Raw genomic sequence first — 20,401 nt, forward strand, 5'->3', positions numbered from 1 at the left:
TTATCATTTGAGCACATTCTGATTGTTAATTAATGTGGAATATGCCTAATGCTTTCACTGCATTTTGCAGTCACATTTTCAAATGTAATGATTTTGTGCGTCAAAGTGGGTCAGCAGCAAATTGTATTTTACTGTATATTATGAAGACAATCAAAATATGAAAGATATTTATTTTCAACCATTTAGGTAAATTGTTCTTTACACTCAAGACAGGAAATGGGATAATTCTATGGTTCTGCCAGAAGCTATGTTATTATGTCTTTTGGTTCATGAATGCGTGGAAGGTATTTCTTTACTAATATGCAAAGCTTAAACAACATAGCCCCAGTTGACAGGTGTTGTTACTTATTTTTAGTAGAAATGAGGAATAGCCTAAACAGAGCTAATTTGGTTTTTTAAATTCTGATATTTTTAGAGAAGAAATAAGGCTCTAACAATTCTAAGAATAAGAATAACTTGCCACTAGCTATTTTCACTGGTTCTTCCTTTCCACTTCATTTATTGATTCTGCTTAATAGACTTATAATTGGTTGTAAACTTCTGGAATTTCAGAGAAATAAGGTTTTATTAAGTAATAAATCATTTCTGTGTTTCTTTGATTAAAAGACTTTCAGTGTGGGCAGAATTGTTAGAGTTTGATGTTTTTATATGGATCTTTTCAGGATTTATCTCTTTGTATTAATCTGCGTGGTTTCTAATCTCTGTAAATTAGAAAATGAGCTGATGATAAATCATAATTGACATGGAAAGTCAGAAAAAAGAGGATGTCACCAATAGAAAAAAAGGATTATGACTTAAGGGTTATTATTTAAGAATCAGACCTGGCCAGGCGCGCTGGCTCACGCCTGTAATCCCAGCACTTTGGGAGGCCCAGGCAGGCAGATCACGAGGTCAGGAGATGGAGACCACCCTGGCTAACACGGTGAAACCCCGTCTCTACTAAAAATACAAAAAATTAGCCAGGTGTGGTGGCGGGCACCTGTAGTCCCAGCTACTCGGGACGCTGAGGCAGGATAATGATGTGAACCTGGAAGGCAGAGCTTGCAGTGAGCCAAGATCACACCACTACACTCCAGCCTGGGCAACAGAGCGAGACTACGTCTTAAAAAAAAAAAAGTCCCTATTATCCCTAACACTAACAATTTCATGAATAAATAGGTTACTTGAAAGAAGCTAAGATAACTGTTTTCATGAAGTATAAGCACAAGAAGTTTCATTCCCTGATTTCTGGGCATAGGATTGTTATCATTTTCAAAGAGAATTGTTTGTGGAATTCTTTACTTCTCTTTGTTCAAGTATGTAGTAGCTTGACCTGTATGTTTTAGTTATTTTAAGGCTCAGGAGGCCCTGGGAAGCATTCTCTGAATTTTAAGCCTGGGAATGGTAGCTCCACTTTGGGTGCCTATAGCTCCCTGGGCATACCTCTATATTAGCTTCTAATTACATAGTTTTGAAATTATTTATATCTTTCATCTCCACTACATGCTTTTCTAGTACTTCCATAGTACGTGGCCCACAATGCTTAATCATTTTTTATTGAATTGAAGTAAACTAAAGGCCAAAATAGAAAACATAAAATAGGCTGTCTTATCTCTGAAGTTAACAGTATACTTGATCAATGTGATATTCGATATTGCACACATAGAAACATCAAAGGGTAAAAGAGAGGGAAATTTTTAGCTTATTATTCTTATCTGGTATCATTTTTAGTTTATTTCCTTAGGGAGCTGAGAGGCTTGTATCTCTGTCTATGCTTAATTTGTGTACTCCCAATGCTTTTGTCTCCAAAAAGGGACTCTATGAGGAGGACATAGTGTTATTGCCTCTATATTACCTGTGCCCAGGCACTGCCAAGAGAAGTGAAAACTGTGCAGTGCCTAGGAGACCACCTTTCACTTTATATTAACTTATTCTTAGTAGAAGGCATAGGTGTACTATATTCACCTTTAGTAAGAGCACATGGGAATTAAGCATGGGATAGTGCACAGTCGTTTCCAGTGGCAGCTGCTGAGGGCTAGGCAAAAGAAACAGACTGGTCATCAACATTGAGGGAGATGGGACAGTTCTCAATATTCCCAGCAGCCCCTTGGAGATACCAGGAGGAAGAGAACAAAATAAAAAGCTAGTTAATGGAACCATGACATAAGAAGCCCATGAGTCTGAGCGGCTTTGGGCATGTTATTGGGAGTGGCTAGTGGAGCCAAGACATAGGGAACTCTAGTCTGGGTGGGAGACACCTTGTCCAACCAATATGAACAGGCACAAGGAGCTGTAGGGGGAAAGCAGCCAGCCATCAACCCAACTGAGGAAAAAAAATGACTAGAAATGATGTTGGACTACTTATAGCTTTGTCGTTGTGGACAACTTTCTTAGCCTCCCTGAGTATTTGGTTTCTTTGTAGAAGGTAGAAGATAGTAACATCTCAGAGGAGTTGGGTTCACACAAGGTAATGCATATGGTTCCCCTAGTGCTGGGCCTGGCACACCATAGTTATTCACTATGTTAGTTCCTTCCGGACCCTACAGTTCTAGTGTGAACCACCCCAGAGATGAAAGGGCCGCATCCCTAGAGGTTCTTTTTTTCTTTCTTGAAAGACAAGGTCTCACTCTGTCATCCAGGCTGGAATGCAGTGGCATGATATCGGCTCACTGCAACCCCCACTGCCTGAGTTCAAGCAATTCTCCTGCCTCAGCCTCCTGAGTAGCTGGGATTACAGATGCACACCACCACACCCAGCTAATTTCTTGTATTTTTAGTAGGGATGGGGTTTCACCGTGTTGGCCAGGCTGGTCTCTAACTCCTGACCTCAAGTGATCTACCCACCTCAGCTTCCCAAAGTGCTGGGATTACAGGCATGAGCCATCTCACCTGGCCCCCTAGGGGTTCTTTACCTCCTGCATTAGGGATGGTAGAACTGCTTTTAAAACTCTAATGGAGGAAAAGCAAATGAGAACCTAACAATTGACCAAAAAGAGAGACCTGTTAGAGAAACGTGGGATGGGGATCAAGCTGACGATAGCCCGTCAAGTGTACCAGGAGCCCTTGTTACATACAGCTCCTAAATATTTGGTATACCTAATACATGTTTATGATTTACAGTTCATCTATCTCTTTGCTTTATAAATAGAGAAGCCATTTGATATAGAAAGCTATGTATGTTTAAGAGGAACTAGAGGAAGAAGTCTGACATTTATGGGGTCTGGGTGCCAGACCCCATAAATGTCAGACTTTTTTTTCCTGTACCTTCATTATTTTATTTGACTTTCACAGCAACCTTGTAGAATAAATTATTATCCTTGTGTAACGGAAGAGGAAATCGAGGCCAAGAGAGGACAACTGAGTAGCCTGAGGTCATCAGCTCCTAGCAGGCAGAGCCAGACGTGGACCCAGGTCTGTCAGGTGTTAATGACAGTGCTCTTTATTGGCCCACATTTGCTGAAATTCAGAAAGGCTTCCTAGCAGGAGAGGTTTGAAGAGCAGGCACAGCAGCCCCTCTGCACTGTGAGTGCTTGGAAGGCCAGGGCTGTGTTCTGCTTGGTAACCCCAGAGCCCAGGAACATCTGGCATGTGGCAGTCTTTTCAGTAAATATTTACTGAATGAAAGTCACAAGTTAAGGTAGAAAACTATTTCAGACAGTGATAGATTGTCAGCAGTATGAAATTTATCATCTTTACAACATTGTTGAATTACTGAAAAATACGTGACATTTATTAATACAGGCTCTACTCAAGTGGCTCTCCAGCAGTTCAAAGATCTGTGTTTAGAATTGGACAATACGTGAAAAACTGACACTAAATAAGATTCAAAATATGCCGGTAAGTTTTCTAATGACTAAAGAGACAAATGCTGCCTTTGGAGAAAAGTAAACTGATTACAAGCCTAAAAGTATATTTTAAAAAGTAATGTGATATAAATTTTGATTCATGTATTCTCTTCTTTTCTCTCAAAGTTTAAATGTTTGAAAGTTACCATTATGGAGATTATAAAAAGCACTATTTGTCTTTTACTAAATGTAAAGGACAGCGCAAACAACTTTCAATAGATGGAAAATTAAAGTAAATGTAATAATTTAAAAAGTAAATATACTATGCCAGTTCTTGGCCAAATAAATGAAGCTATTAGCTGTGTGCTTTATAAGGATTTTGATGGTAAAAATATAAATGAATGAGCAAGCTGAACATTGGTATTTCATTAGTAACCAGAGAACCATGGATTTGTCAAGCCCGGGATCCGATGGAAATTCTACTAGGCTAAAGAAACCAAGTTGTAGTCAAATGAAGATTTTTTGCTAAAAGTAAAAAGGTCATGGAGTGTCTCCGCTCTGCACAACTGTATTGGAATTGGTTGAATAACTCAGTTCCTCCTTCCCCAGTAAACGGGCTTCAACACAAGAGCCAGATACATTTAAAAGCAAAAGACATCTTTTTCTTTTAATTTGGTCGGGGTATATTTAGAACCAACAGAAACCAGTTCTGTCATGGTGAAGGAAAAAGCGCTTTAAGCACCCTTTCATGTGAGTGCCTTTAGTGCTAGTTGACTTTTCCTTAGAAATTCATTTCACAATCTTAGTGAAGATACACCAAGTATTTTGCAGTTTCATACAACTTTTGTTGAGATTGACCATTTCCTTTTCTTGAGGGAAATGGAATCCCTCTTGAGTTTTATGAAGCCATTGCTGACGGTGGCTGCGGTCTGGGTAGTCTTTTCAGTGGACAGTGGCATCGGTTGTCAAAAGGAACTTGACATTTATGATTACCACAGGTTGAAAGAAGCTACCATCTTTTTTTTGGCTGTGTCTGTACTGCAGTTCTATAAATGGTATAATGTTGTGGCCTTCAGGAACTACAAATTATTTTTAAGTGGTTATCCTGACTGAGCAAGCTGATTTGTATCAACTAGGTAGCTGAAAGTGAAATGTAATTTGCATCTATTAAGGCTTTAAACTTTCAAGCAAAATATGCTTTTCATAACATGGAGGAAAAAAAAGGTATTCATCATTTTCATAAATTAACCTGGTTGTAATATTAGTTTTTAATTCCATTTCAAGTTATGTTTGTGTCCTAGCATACATTATAGCTTCTTAGATACTATCAGGCATATGAGGTCATTTAAATAGTATTTGATGATTTATTTGGTCAATTATTATAGAGATCTATGATAGATGTCTATAATAGAGCTGTTTTTGTTTTCTCTCTCTCTCACTTTTTTGAGAACAGTTGTAACATTGCTTTCTCTTTATGGCATTTGGGGTGATTTGAGGTGAGTGAACACTGGGATTTTTAGCAATTATGTTCATTTGTAATTTTTAAAGGTGTAAGACCCACAAAATGTTATTCTTCCAAAAAAACTTATATTGGCCTCATTTACATATATGAGTGATAGTCCCTCTTTCCAGATACTCATTTCTGAGTTCAATGAATATTTGGTGAGTGCTTTCTTTGGGCAAAGCACCACATTAGAAAAGTCAGGGTGAATTTGGAATTAAAATATGACAAGTCCTTGCCCTTAAAAAGCTTATCATCTAGACCTGCACTGTCAGATACACTAGCTGCTAGCCCCCCTCTGATTATTGAGCACTAAAAAATGTGCACAGTCCAAATTGAGATGTGCTGTAAATGTAAAATATGGTGGATTTCAAAGACTTGAAAAGAATCCAGGTATATCCATAACTTTTATATTGACTACATGTGGAAATGATAGTATTTTGGATATTTTGAGTTAAATAAAATTATTGAAGTTTATTTTACCTGTTTCTTTTTAGATTTGTTAATGTGACTAGTAGAAAATTTTCAATTACATATGTGGCGCTCATACATTTTTGGACACCATTGATGTAGACATTGTCTCTGCTTCCTCCCAGTACTGTCACTAAGGGAAAGTATTCATCTACCCAAAGATAATTAAGTGTCCACCCCATAAATACAAATGTTTATAACCACAACAAACAATAGCAATAGAAGCATAATGATTTCTTATTAGCCCTTTAATTGGCCCATTATTATGTAAATATGTAGCTAGATAGCGTAGTTTTTTTTTCACTGTATGATAAAAAATAGTAGTAATGCTGAAACCAAGGTTCGTAGGTGCTCAGACAGGATAGGAATAATAAGAAAGGAAAGAGGGGAAAGGATGGCCATTCTCATCTAATAATGATTGCCTGAAGCATGTAAAGATGTCAAGGAAGCGTATCTGAGATTGTCACTCGACTGGGAATGATATAGGCAGAGGAGATAGCTCTGATCAAATCCTCACAAAATGCATTATAGGAGAGAATGATGATGATGACGATGACGATGATGATGATGATGATAGCAGTAGTAATGTCAACCACATTAATTACACTTGACATTTATTGGGAGCATCAAAATCTTCAGTGGGCATTTCTACCTTATCTTGTTTAATAACAACAACCCTAGGATACAGTACTATTATTGTAGTCCCTGTTTTAGGGTTAGCTACACAGGAAGGGCTGGTGCAGAAGACAGACCAGAGCCTGACACCCAGTCTTTTTCACTTAGGTGCTCTATAAAGGGCTGCCTGAGTTCATGCATTTTAACTCCCTTCTGCATTGGTGGTCAGAGGCCCTGCGGAAGCATTAGAGGCATCAGCCAACCAACTTTCCTTTTATGAGAGACCAAAGTATTTGTAAGCTTGCAATGAGCTCTTAAAAGGCAGCTTTGTGTAGTTTTTACTATTTAGGTCCAAGAGATTAACTTGGAAGTTAATTTCAGTGAACTCCTTTTTGCCTTTCCAGTAATTCCAGTAAGTAAGACTCGAGGACTTGTAATGTAAAAATCTTAGTTAGGTCAGCCTCTACAGCGCTTTCATATTTATTATCTCCTTTGTGCCTTATCAAACCCTTTAAAGTAATTAAGAACAAGTAGTTATTTTCTTCATTTTATAAAATAGCAGCTGAGGTTTGGAGAGGTTTATTGACTTCCCAAGGCTGCACAGTTTGAGCATTGAGTCACTCGGGGTCCAACTGGAAAAAGAACATTTAAAATAGAGATAATTTAATCTAAGGAATTATTACAGGTAGTGGAAAAACCAGGAGGCCAAATGAGATTGAGATTGGTGATGCCACCCAAAGGTTGTCAACAGCAGATAACTATCCCCACCCACAGGATAGAGAGACAGGGAGCAGGTGATGGGGCTTTGGGAACTCAGAGGGGATGCAGCGTTTGCTAGAGACACTCACCTTGCCCTGCAGAGAGAGGAGGAGGGAACCACCCATTCCCCGGCTTTGCCCTTTTTCTTACCCAGCCTTCAGTCTGCTGTCAGAGCCTCATGTGCATAACCCAGTGGGCATCCAGCTGAGTTGGGATCTGAAGAAGTCTTCCATGAGGGCTAGCCCTGTGGCTACCGAACAGAGCAGGGGAGGAGGAGGAGGAACTGACCTGCCTGGGTACTATTTAACCTCTGAAATGGGATGATAGGTCCTGCTTCACAGAGTTGAGGATTCATGATAGTAGCTCAGTAAAGGTTAGCTCACCTCCTTTCCATGGGCACAACTGCATTTAACGGCAGACAGTAGTTACCATGTGGCTTGAAAAGCTGAGGTATGTGGTGGTGAGAATTATTAGGATTCTGATCACCTCTCTGAGTGCTGTGAGCTACTGTGGATTTTTCTGGATCATGGGTTTTATTCTCCATACTTTATTCTCTTCATTCTTTTTGAAATGTTCTTTTTAATTCTTAAAGAAAAATTAATTGATAAAGAAAATCCATTATATCTTCTAACTCAAGGAACCTTCCAGTTTTATCTGGAAGTATGGGGTAGTGGGCCACAAGATGAGACTGCCCCTGGAGAATGGATACAGGCCATGGAGAGGGTTGGTTTTCCCATATTCCTGGTTGCATCTTATTTTTTATAGCCTGTGTTTTCAAGTTTTAGTCTTATTAAATTAAAAACTGTTCTACAGTAATGCTTTCAAAAGTACAACTAAATTACTTAAAAAATAAATTTATAATTGGAATAAAACATGGTTTAGCTAAAACTCCAGTTCTTTCCAGAGGACAAAATGTGATTTCTGTGTTGCCATTATAATTTTCAGTAAACCTAAGTGAATTTTACCGTCATATTTAGATTGAGGGAGGAGGGGAGATGATTCAAATTACATTAAAAGATAATCTAATTTTTAGATGCATTTCTTAAGTGCCATGAGCCACAGACTCAACTCAGCAGCCCTGCAAAGAATTTCTGAACTTGAAGAGTTGAATTTTCAGATGATGGAGGGATATTAGAGAGTCCAAGATTGTCAGTGGTGACATGTGATAGTAATGATGTCATATGTGTGTAATGTATTAGTGTTTTGACTTAAAATGAGAGATACAATACACATGCATATGAACAGGGCAGAGGGATTGGGTGGTGATCGGGGTGGAGTGGTGATGGCCCTGATTCAATCATCAGAAAAACTGACCAGTGATCTCTTAAGAAGGTCACCTGGAACAGCCCAGCCGTCAGTGCCTTCACCCTTCCTGGCACCTCACCTCCTTTCTTCAGCTCTGAGAACTCACATTTAGCTTCTAACATCCCCCTTCTACCACTGTGTTCCCTTTGTGAAGGGAACCACTAATTGCCCTCCACAGTGCTCACCACACCTCCGTTATCACATCCAGCAAATAACCCCCATTTGCATCTCTTCCCCATTTGTGGGCTATACAGGCATCGTGGTGAGATAGGTGAGAAGGCCAGAGTGTGGGAGAGGCAAGAGCTGAGATTGGAGAATCTGAATTACAGCATCCAAAGGTGTGTGGTGAGCACAGGCCAGTGCCTGCAGGGCTCCCCTTCCTGGTAGCCAAGCAAGAGCAGGGTCCTGCATAGCTAAGCAGGTGGCCACATTGTCCTCCCTACAAGATCCATGCCCATCAGAAGGAAATTCCAGCCAAGGGCTGGGCAAGGACTCAGTTCTAGCCAGGCAGGCTAAGGATTGGATTAAGGATCCATGCCCATGAAGGGGCAGAGGGTAGGGAGAACTGTAGCCAGCCTCAGGAAATAAACAAAAAGCAGTCATAAGGATTCAGCCACCATGCCCAAAGATACACATGGCTGTTCATCTCCTGGGTTCAAGGCAGCAAGACTAAGCCAGACTTCACAAGCAGGTAGAAGTGGGTTCCTGGCCTGGGTAGCATGGACTCCCAGACTGGACAAGGTGAAGCCTACAGGTTGAAAGGTGAGGAGACCTTTGGTGAAGCCTACGAGTTGAAAGTGTCCAGACAGACTAGAACTGGGAACCTGCCTGACTGCCAGTCAGGATGAGAATACCCCTGTAGCTGAGATTATACTTTGATTGTACCTGCATTTCCAGTGCCTGGGACTTAGAACTTAACACGTTATTAATAAGGTCACTTTCAGGTAGGATGATCATACGTTTCAGTTTGCCCAGGGCAGTCGCTGTTGATGTGGCATGTTTATTGATACCCACGTTCACTCTTTTTAACTGTCCCACTTTAGATGTCATTCTACCTTGGGTAATATAGTTCACCAGTTGCTGGAGGTTCAAGGCATTCCTGTGGTTTGCAGGTGCTGGGGACCTCATGTGTTCCCTCCTGTCAGAACCTTCTGTTGGGACACCATTTCATTCCCAGTGCTCTCTCTCCAAAGGTCTCCTCTCTAAGTAGCTTGAACTTTAGTGAGTCAGTATAGAGTTGTGTAATGGACTGAAGGGTCAGCTTCAAAACTCTGGAATTAAAGCCTTGTTAGAATTGGTAATTGGTATGGCAGCCTGACTCTTGGAATAAGGATAGCATCCTGCTTATTAATAAGGGGATTTGGTAGTTAGCTTGCAGGTAGAATTTGTCCATGTTTTTATTTCTGGATAACTTTAATGAAATAAAATACAGTATAATTAGATGTGGCATTTTAAGCTTATGTTATAATACTTTTATGTAAAATCTAAGCATGACTTATAAATGCCTATATTTTATTCTCACATCAGCATCCATATTATTAATGCAAGGCCCTTCCAGTTCCAACTCTCAAAACTACTATGCAGTGTGTACTTTGTAGGATTGCCTGAGCTTCTTGGTTTTATAGTCTATACAAAATGGTATAGAGACCCTCTTAATCGTATGTTCTGTGCCATATTATTTAAAACATGAGCTAGGTTCAGGAAGCTGTATTTAGAATGAATTTGGTGCCTGTGTGAAATTAATTGTACATTTACCCCTGGTAATTTTCTCTCAGTAGATGGGACTTAACAGCAGTGAGGCCTGGTAATGGTGACACAAGATTCATTGAAGCAGTTAAATTGCTTTAGTCACTGGCAGCATATGCCATTTAAAATACATTAATGATGAGATTTTGCTGGTTTTTAAAACTGCTTTTTATTTTAGTTTGATGAGCTAATTAATTTGGAAGGGACTTGTGGTTTTAGAAAGGTATACAGTGATTCAGGAAAATGGCAGAACTGGACCTTCTGCAGTCCAAATTCACATTACTCTATTTTGCAAATGCTTTAGATTAATCACTTGAGTCTTCTGGATTCGGGCCATGCAGATATTGACGTTTTTATTGATTTCTTAACCCAAGCATGGCTTTTAATTTAAAAAAGTGGAGCTTACTATGGGTATGACAAAGTGGATGTATATTGTTGCTCTCTGCCAAGTAGATACAAAGACTGTGAGCATGTCTGTACCACTTCAGCAGATGTTTGTATTAGGAAATCTTTTATTTGCATATAACACCTCTAAGTAGAAAAGCAGTGGATTTGAGATTTGCTGGAATTTTTAAATTACTCATTAATTTTGCAAAGTGGATTTACAGCAATGCGTATTATAACATTTTGAGATAATTGTAATTATTTTAAAACTGTTTTTAAAATATATAGATTTCTACTTGGTGTTTGAAATGGTGATCCTACAAGTGGTGCTCTTTGAGTTCATTCATTCATTCATTCGGGGGCTCAAGAGACTTGATATTTAGCTTCTGACATCCCCCTTCTACCACCGTGTTCCCTTTGTGAAAGGAACCACTACCTGCTCTCCACAGTGCTCACCACAGCTCCGTTATTACATCCAGCAAATAACCCCCATTTGCATCTCTTCCCCATTTGTGGGCTATACAGGCATCGTGATGAGATAGGTGAGAAGGCCAGAGTATGGAAGAGACAAGAGCTGAGATTGGAGAATCTGAATTAGAGTGTCCAAAGGTGTGTGGTGAGCACAGGCCAGTGCCTGCAGGGCTCCCCTTCTTGGAAGCCAAGCAAGAGCAGGATCCTGCACAGCTAAGCAGGTGGTCACATTGTCCTCCCCACAAGATCCATGCCCATCAGAAGGAAATTCCAGCCAAGGGCTGGGCAAGGACTTAGTTCTTGGGAACTTGATCCCCTGCATGAATTTTTCCAACCAGAGGCTATTTAAACATCATATGTCCTTTAGTGTAGTTTATTTAGGGTGTTAAGGCAGAAACAAAATAAATGCCTACATGTATAAGCTGGTGATTCTTAGTGTGGTAAAACAAAAGAGACTTCTTCCGTTTGTTGACCTTTTAAAAAACAGGTGGTGAGTTGTATTTGCACACAAAGGGGAAATGCAGATGATTATCAGTTTTGTACATATTTGTATTTGTTCTGTCTGCAGCCCAGGAACGTGCACTCTCAGGCCGCAGGGCCTTCTCTAAGGAGGTGCTGGCTCCCCTCACAATAGAGGCAGGCTAGCTGTGCTTCGCAGTGTTGCCCGGAACTCATATCCAGCCTCCTTTTTTCTGATCCTTCCCCCAGGCTTGTGAGCTTCTTCCAACATTGCAGTCTCTCTACCTACCCCAAATCCATGCAATTGTTGTTCACTCTGATTGGCTTTCTCTTCTCCACATAATATATTAAAATCTAATATTTGAAGTTTTGTATTTTAAACCATTTTGATTTTAGCATTTTAGCTGTAGACTTTGGATTACATTACTAAAATTGGGCTTATTTTTTTTCCATTGACAAGTATAATTCTGCTCTTTTTTGTGATGTATTAGACAAACTCTATGTGTAATGTGGCCTTAGGCTCCGTGGAGGATTCAATAAGCCAAAAATAAATTTTTTCAGCCTGAATTCTGCTTCTTAAAAGTGTATGCTCTGGTTGGGAAGGTTTACAGATTTTACAAACATGTGTTGTCTCTATGGTACTGACTTTAAGCACAAAAGGATTTAAGAGAAGAGAGGTTAGCCACACTCAAGTAAAGTAAACCCTTTCACCGAAGGCCTAGGGTTTCAGCCAGACCTCTAGTATGGGGCCACATTTGGAGATGAAAGGTTAGGACAGAGAATAATATGGGCAGGGAAATCAGCACTGGCCCCAGAAGTGGCTGAGGAACATAGATATCCTACTCTGGGAAGCTGCAATCTAACCTGGAACAATTACGTGAGCACACCTACTGAGTTGTTTTGAGGAATAGAAAGAAGCAAAACACTGAGTCCCAGGCTTAGCACATGGAGAGCACTCAAGAACTGGCAGAAGTAGCCATTGTTACAGGAATGGTTATAGTGAGAGGAGTGGGCTGCGACTCAGGGCATCAGGACACTTAGGCCTTCCCGTGGGCGAGACTGACACCACGTCCTGCCCTGGACTCAGGGCCTTCCTACCCAGGAAGGAAGAGGGTAGACCACTCTCTTCCCTTCCAGCCTCCAGCTGGACACCTGTAGGCAAGTTACCTTATCTCTCTGGAACTGAAGATCTTGATAATACTCGTGTTATAGGATTGTTGAATACATAGTAACTGTGTAATTATTAAATTTGAGCTATATATGATTCCAAATTCCTAGGTCAGAAGATTCAGACAGTGGGACCATAAGGGAAATGGGCCAGTGACATAAGGAAGCTGGTCAGGGAGCCAGGGTGAATTTGGTTTTACAGGAATTTGAGGAAAGAGCTGAAAAAGAGATATGGTAGAGACCCAATTTATAAATCAGAACACAGAGGATGCTGTTATCAAAAAAAAAAAAAAAGTTTTGTTAACAGATTTATCTCCATGTGGCCGTTTGGTAGGCAGTGAACATTTTGTTACAGAAATAGTCATTTGAACATTGACTGGTATTGCTATAGAATTGTAATTATTTGATTTTTAAATAAATATTATAGATAAAACAGCCAAAGTTGAAAAATCTTAAAATTTAATCATTTACCTATCTATCCTTGTACTATCAACTTTGTCTTCATACTATTTTACATCCAAAAGACCTCTTGTACTGAGATGTTTCGAAAAATTCTTTTGAAGATGCTTGATATAAAAGTTATATGATCTGTCATCCCTCAAGTGAAGAAACAAAAAAATGACTTATGCTTCTTTTAAAAACACATATACCTTACATAAACAGTCATTTTGATAAGTTAAATAATTAGCTTATTTTGTCTTTCTGTTAGTTCCAAGGCCATCATTGGCTTTATTAAGATGACCAGTTCATTGAAAAGAGTTTCTATTCTGACTGTCAAAATTGGTCCGGCCAGAGGCTTTAGAAGATAAGGCCCATTCCCTTTAAAAGTTTACCTTCTACTTGAGGAGATAAGACTGACCCACATAAAACAATTAGATAACCGAATAAGACTGTAATTAATTATGCTAAATTACAGGGTAGACACTATAAATACTGTAAGAGTTTAGAGAAGAGAGAACACTGAGGGCTGAACTAGGGTGGCTCATGAATGGTTTGGAACTTATGAGTGTTTTGTAGAAAGCTGAGTTTCTCTTTTATGTAATTCATTATTTAGTTTCTTTTCTTATTTTTCCGATCTAATTGTCCCCTTCCACATACACATTAATTTCTTTTTTTTTTTTTTTTTTTGAGATGGAGTCTCACTCTGTTGTCCAGGCTGGAGTGCAGTGATGCAGTGGCGCAATCTCAGCTCACTGCAACCTCCACCTCCGGGGTTCAAGCAATTCCCCTGCCTCAGCCTCCCAAGTAGCTGGGATTACAGGCGCCTGCCACCAGGCCTGGCTAATTTTTTGTATTTTTAGTAGAGATGGGGTTTCACAGTATTAGCCAGGATGGTCTCGATCTCCTGACCTCATGATCCACCCGCCTCGGCCTCCCAAAGTGCTGGGATTACAGGCATGAGCCACTGCGTCCAGCCACACACATTAATTTCATATGCAGATAAACCATTTGGTTAAAAAAGGCTCCAGGAAGAAGTTATTTTCCTGCAAGACAAGATAGGAAATAATAAACAAAGTGATCACATAATAAATTGTCAGTGGGGCAATTCTCCTTAATTTTAAAATAATTATGGAATTATTAAAATTTCTGACTTGAAGAGTTACTATTCTTTGTTTGCTCTGGTGGATGTGATGTGTCCCAGGGCAATAGCTTTGCCCCTGCATGCTGATGGATCTCTAAGAAACTTTCCTTCTAACTCCTGCATCAACCCCTGGATTGCATTTTTTCCCTCAACCCCAAGCAGTGCCAGAGTTAAGGATTAAAAAATGAGGAAAATAATTTTTTTCTTCAAAGTTATCCTGAAATAGTGAAGAACCAGCACAGTGTAGGGGAAAGAAAATTAATGATTTAGAAGTTACTCTTAGAATTGATCATATTTTTCGCATTATGTGATTCAACTTGCATATCTTTTAAAATTCAGTGCAATTTACTAGACAGTTATTACCAATTAAAGTTATATAACTACATCTTTAAATAGCTCTGTAGTATAGGAAGTCAGCAGGCTCTATAATGTGCTGGATGTGAAACTACATATCCACAGTTGAGAAACACAGTTTTCACACCAAATTTTGCCACTTAAGTACCATTATAATCATAAATTAAAATTTATTAACATCATTATTTTCACTAGAATCTGAAGGATCACTAGTGTAATTTATAGGAGCTCAGTGCTTACCGTTAAGTTTTTCACTACTGGAGAAAACTGTGAATTTTATTGCAGTTTGCACTGGACACAGATGTAGATTGTGGCTTTATATATTTACTATCAGGAAACATTTTGGTAGTAGTGAAAATGCTTTGCCAAAAGAGTGTTGTTGTGAAAGCAGTATTGTATGTCATTATGGTCCTATGATTTCACAATTAGAGACACCATTGTTTTAAAGGCAGATGTAACCCATTACATATTTGAGTTATTTGGAACCTTTAACGTGACTTTGAAAGCTTCCTTTCACAGAAATTGGAAATTTGTTTTCTTCACATGTAGCTGTTTTGGGTGCTGTAGGTTTATCCACATTGCAAATAACAGGAGAGTGTGAAATAGAAGGAATCATCTGAATAATTCCAGTCACAAAGTGCTTTGAGTGAGGTCATTTGATCATTTTTTAGATAAAAATATTCTGGAGATGATGGGGGATCATTGCTTCAAATTTGTACTCTTATGTGAATACTTATACAAGACTTAAATGATCATTTTAATTAAATTGATGGGCTTTAAAATTAACACAAGACTTTGAGAACTGGTTTTTTTTCCCTATGGGTGTGGGGATGCAGCCTTCTGAAGCTTTTTGAGAGGGCAGCTGGCTATCTTTGACAGTTTCCTAGTATATCTTGGGCATCACATACGTTTGGTTGTGCATCAGTTAAACAAGACTCAGAGAGGGTGACGTTCATTCTGTTTCTTCTGTGATAGGATTATCTTTCAACAAATCCTAAGTGTTTAGAGTATTGCAGTGACATATTTATGATGGTATTTGTCTTTGTTGTTCTTCCATGAAGAAATAATTTCAGACTGAAATGTATTTATTGAACAGGATCTAATGTACAGTCTACAAAATTCCAGGCAGTGTTTACAGCAGTTTTCAAATATGAACTCATCTTATCATTGTAACAACCCTGTGAGGTAGGTACCATAAATAACATTTGGGGAATAGGTATTATTTTGATGGCTATTTTACAGGTGAGGAAACCGAGGCACAGAGGACATGCAGTGCTAGCTCACATCTTGTGGCGCATAGTATTTCTGTGGGTGATTCCTAAACTAGAAAGTTGATAAACTATTGAATTATTTTGTTCTACTCTGGTATAAAGAAAACCATTTCACAGCTATCAATAAAAGTTCCTTGTGTGCTTGACTTTGCTGTTTTTATTAATAAAATTGTGTTACTTATATCTATAAATTATGTAGTTTTCATTTCTTCCCTGTTTCCCAGATTGTCATTTCTCTTTTGGATAGCCTTAAAATTTCCTTCACAACTCTGTAAAACATTTATCCTCTGCCTTTACTCTGGCATTTAAGGTTGACATTTTCTCTTAGGAAGTGATAATCTTCCTCTTTGTCTTCTAAAGTTTATGTTAATAAGGCCATGATTCTAAACTTCTTAGAGAAAGGGAGGTGAGTTTGCAGATCCCTTTGAGAATCTAATCACAGTCTTGTAGAGCCTCTGAAACTCACCTGTGACCTTTCAAAGACTAACATCTAAGTTAGAGATGCCTTTGTCTTTGAAAGCACAGGTGAATTTAGGGACTACAGTCCTTTAAAAGAGAATAACTTTTCCCATAAAACTGTCCGTTATACATAGTACATTTGCAGGCTGGTGGCCAAGTAAACAACTTGTAGATATAAGTGGATCACCTGTAATCCATCTGAACTAGAATTATCTTTTATTTTTTTCAATTGATACATTATTATTATATATATTTGTGGGAGTACATGTGATATTTTGATACATGCATACAATGTAAAATGATCAAATCAGGGTAATTAGGACATCAGTCATGTCAAACATTTATAATTTCTTTGTGTTGAGAATATTCCAAATCTCCTCTTTTGAAATATACAATAAAGTATTAATGACTGTAGTCAACCTACTGTGCTGTCAAACTCTAGAACTTATTTCTTCTGTCATTTTATACCCATTAACCATCTTCTCTTTATTCCCCCTCCTTCCTGCCCTTCCCAAGCCTCTGATAACCACCATTCTACTCTCTACATCCATGAGTTTAACTTTTTTAGCTCTCACCTATGAGTACATGTGACATTTGTCTTTCTGTGTCTGATTTATTTAATGATGTCCTCCAGTTCCATCCATGTTGCTGCAAATGACAGTATTTTGTTCTTTTTATGGGTGAATAATATCCCATTATGTATACTTACCATATTTTAAAAATCTATCCATCCATTAATGGACTCTTAGATTGAGTCCATATTTTGGCTATTGTGAATAGCACTGTGATAAACATGGATGTGCCAGTATTTCTTCAATGTACTGATTTCCTTTCTTTTGGATATATATCCAGCAGAGGGATTACTGGATTATATGGTGGTTCTATTTTTAGCTTTTTTGAGAAACTTTCATACTGTTTTCCAAAATGGCTATACTAATTTACATTTCCACTAACAGTATACCTTTCTTCACATCTACACCAGCTTTTTTTTGTCTTTTTGATAATAGCCAATTTAACAGGGATGCAATGATATCCTCATTGTGGTTTTGATAAGCATTTCCCTGATGATTAGTGATGCTGAGCGTTTTTTCATATACTTGTTGGCCATTTGTATATATTTTTTGAAAATGTCTATTTAGATAATTTGCCCATTTTTTAATTGCTTTTTTTTGCTGCTGTTATTAATGCCTCATTGGACAGTTTGCACATATTTTCTCCCATTCTGTATACTCTCTCTTTTCACTCTGTTGATTGTTTCTTTTGCTGTTTTTACAAATGTAATCCCATTTATTTATTTTTGTTTTTGTGACTTGTGCTTTTGAAATCTTATCCTAAAAAACATCTCGCCCAGCTGAATTGTTTCCCCAGTGTTTTCTTCTGGTAGTTTCATAGTTTCAGGTCTTACATTTAAGTCTTTAATCCATTTTGATTTGATTTTTGTATATGGTAAGAGATAGGGATCTAGTTTTATTCTTTGCATATGGATATCTGGTTTTCCTAGCACTGTTTATTGAAGAGACTGTCCTTTCCGTAATGTATGTTCTTGGTGCCTTTGTTGAAAATTAGTTGGCTGTAAATGCATTGATTTATTTCTGGGTTCTCTGTTCTGTTCCATTGGTCTATGTGTCTGTTTTGATGCCCGTACCATGCTGTTTTGGTTACTATAGCTTTGTAGTATATTTTGTAGTCAGGTAGTATGATGATGCCTCCAGCTTTGTTCTTTTTACTCAGTATTGCTTTGGCTATTTGGGGTCTTTTGGGGTTCCATATGAATGTTAGGATTTTTTTTTTTTTACTTCTGTGCAGAATGTCATTGATAAGTATTGCATTAAATCGATAGATCATTTTGGGTAGTATGGACATCTTAACAATATTAATTCTTGTAATGCATGAACACGGGATGGCTTTCCATTGTTTCGGTGTATCTTCTTCAGTTTCATTAGTGCTCTATCATTTTCATTGTAGAGATATTTCACTTCTTTGGTTACATTTATTTCTATTTATTTTTATAACTATTATAAATGTGATTGCTTTCTTGCTTTCACTATTGGCATATAGTAATGATACTAATTTTGATTTCACTGTTGACATACAGTAATGATACTATTAGTAAAGATACTAATTTTGTATCTTGCAACTTTGCTGAATTTGTTTATCAGTTCTAAGAGTTTGTTGATGGAGTCTTTAGATTTTTTTAAATATAAGATCATGTCATCTACAAACAAGGACAGTTTGACTTATTTCTTTCCAATTTGGATCCCCTTTCTCTCTTTCTGTTGCCTAATTACTCTGGCTAGGACTACAAATACTATGTTGAATAAAAGTGGTAAAAAATGGACATCCTTGTCCTGTTCCAGATCTTAGAGGAAAGACTTTCCATTTTTCCCCATCATCTGAACTAGAATTGTTACTGATGTTTTTCTATATGTGACTTTCTTTTTTCTTTGGCTGCCTCAAAGCTTTTCTCTTTAATTGGTTTTCAGCAGTGTAACTATGACATATCCAGGTGTGTGTGTGTGTTTGATCCTGCTTGAGCTTCTTATTCTTAAGCTGCTTAACTTGGAAAATTCTAGGAAATTATCTCTTCAAATATTTTGTTGCCCTATTATCTCTCCTGTTTTTCCTACAGGGACTTTGTTTTCACGTATGTTAGATAACAGCTCTTAGATGCTCTGTTTTGTTTTTCCAAAAAAATATATGTATATACTCTTCTGTTTCCTTGTATTTTCATTTGGATAATTTCTATTGACCTATCTGCAAGTTTACAGATTCTTTTCTTGACTGTATTTAGTCTGCTTATTACCCTATCAAGGAATTCATCATCTCTGATGTGGGGTTTTTTTTAACAGTATTTCCTTTGGACCATATTTTATAATTCCCATCTTTCTGTGGAAATATACCATCTGATCATGCATATTGTCCACTTTTTCCACTAGATCTTTTAACATATTAATCATAGTTGTTTTAATCTTCCCATTTAATAGTTTCAGCATCTTCTGAGTCACTTCTAGAGTCTGGCTCTGTTGATTGCTTTATCTCTTGACAATTTTTTTTGTTGATTTTGTTTTGTTTTTCTTTTTACTTTTTTGGTATGACCTGCAATTTTTATTGGATACAAAAATCATGGTTAATAGAGACTGAAGTAAATGATGTGCTCAGAAATGAGCATATCTCTTCTTCCAGGTCATTAGTGTTGGGAAGATTGAGTCAGTAATTGGGCCAGGTTTGGGATTTGTGTTGCCATTGTTACCTTCAATGTACCACTGGCTTCAAATTTCTCCACTGGTGGGCTACTGTTACCTCGTGTTTTGTGTGAAGGAAGCAGGTAGCATACTAGAGGGTTTACTCAGAGTTCCTGCTCTGCCCTCAGCTCTCAGCTGTGAATGCCTGTGTCAGAAAGGGGTCTCTTCCCATGTTCTTGTCCCTCCTGTAATGGTAGACTGCTTGCATTTTGGTGCTAGGCTTCTGGTAGGGTCAGGGAGAATTTTTGGTCCTGCTGATCCAGTTTCAGTCTTAGGCAGCCCTATGCACCTGGGCCTCAGGAATGGGCCTTCTCACCTGTCCTAACCTGCCCTGCTCCCTGTGGCAGCCAAACTCTGCCTGTATCTGTTTAGAATTTGGGCAGGTGATAGTTTTCTGCCACTCTACTGGTCATAGCAGAGCTGTGCTTTTGTTGATGCAGGCTCCTGATTACAAGAGGTTCTGCTACACCCTGGGGCAATGGATCTTTGCCTGGTTCCAGAGGTGGATGGGTTCTGCCTCTACCCTTTTCCCAGTGGCCCTGCTCTACCCCCAGTTTTTCTCAGGAGCACCCATGGAGAAGATTTACAAATGAGTGCAAACTCTTCCTGTGTCTGGCACTCCCGCTTACCCTAGATGGATACACTGGGCCACACTTGGCTTTTAGGAATTCCTTAAAATTTTATCTGATTTCCTCTTACCTGCTTCCATGGTGGCCACATCTTCTTCCCACACTCTACCAAACCCAGAACAGTTTCTTGTGTCCTATTTCTCCTTGGAGGGGCGTGTTACTCTTTGAAATTCCGTTCCCTTGGTTTCTGTGTGACCGTGGCTCTCTGATGCATACAAGAAC

General features: G+C 38.5%; 1 protein-coding gene across 7 annotated transcripts in view; it reads left to right on the forward strand.

Moving 5' to 3' along the window:
• Nucleotides 1-20,401, forward strand: part of PLCL2 (phospholipase C like 2) — a 208,044-nt gene that overhangs the window by 98,295 nt on the left and 89,348 nt on the right. Inside the window, exon 1 of one of the 7 annotated variants that reach the window (XM_063703438.1) lies at nucleotides 3,615-3,816. The exons of the other annotated variants lie outside the window; for them this stretch is intronic. Within the exon in view, the coding sequence (XP_063559508.1) occupies nucleotides 3,811-3,816 (6 nt within the window). The 5' untranslated portion in view covers nucleotides 3,615-3,810. Of the gene's footprint in view, nucleotides 1-3,614; nucleotides 3,817-20,401 lie in introns of those variants that run through there. 7 annotated transcript variants of the gene reach the window in all.

The sequence above is a fragment of the Gorilla gorilla genome, chromosome 2 (genome assembly GCF_029281585.2).
Source record: "Gorilla gorilla gorilla isolate KB3781 chromosome 2, NHGRI_mGorGor1-v2.1_pri, whole genome shotgun sequence".
NCBI lineage: Eukaryota > Metazoa > Chordata > Mammalia > Primates > Hominidae > Gorilla > Gorilla gorilla.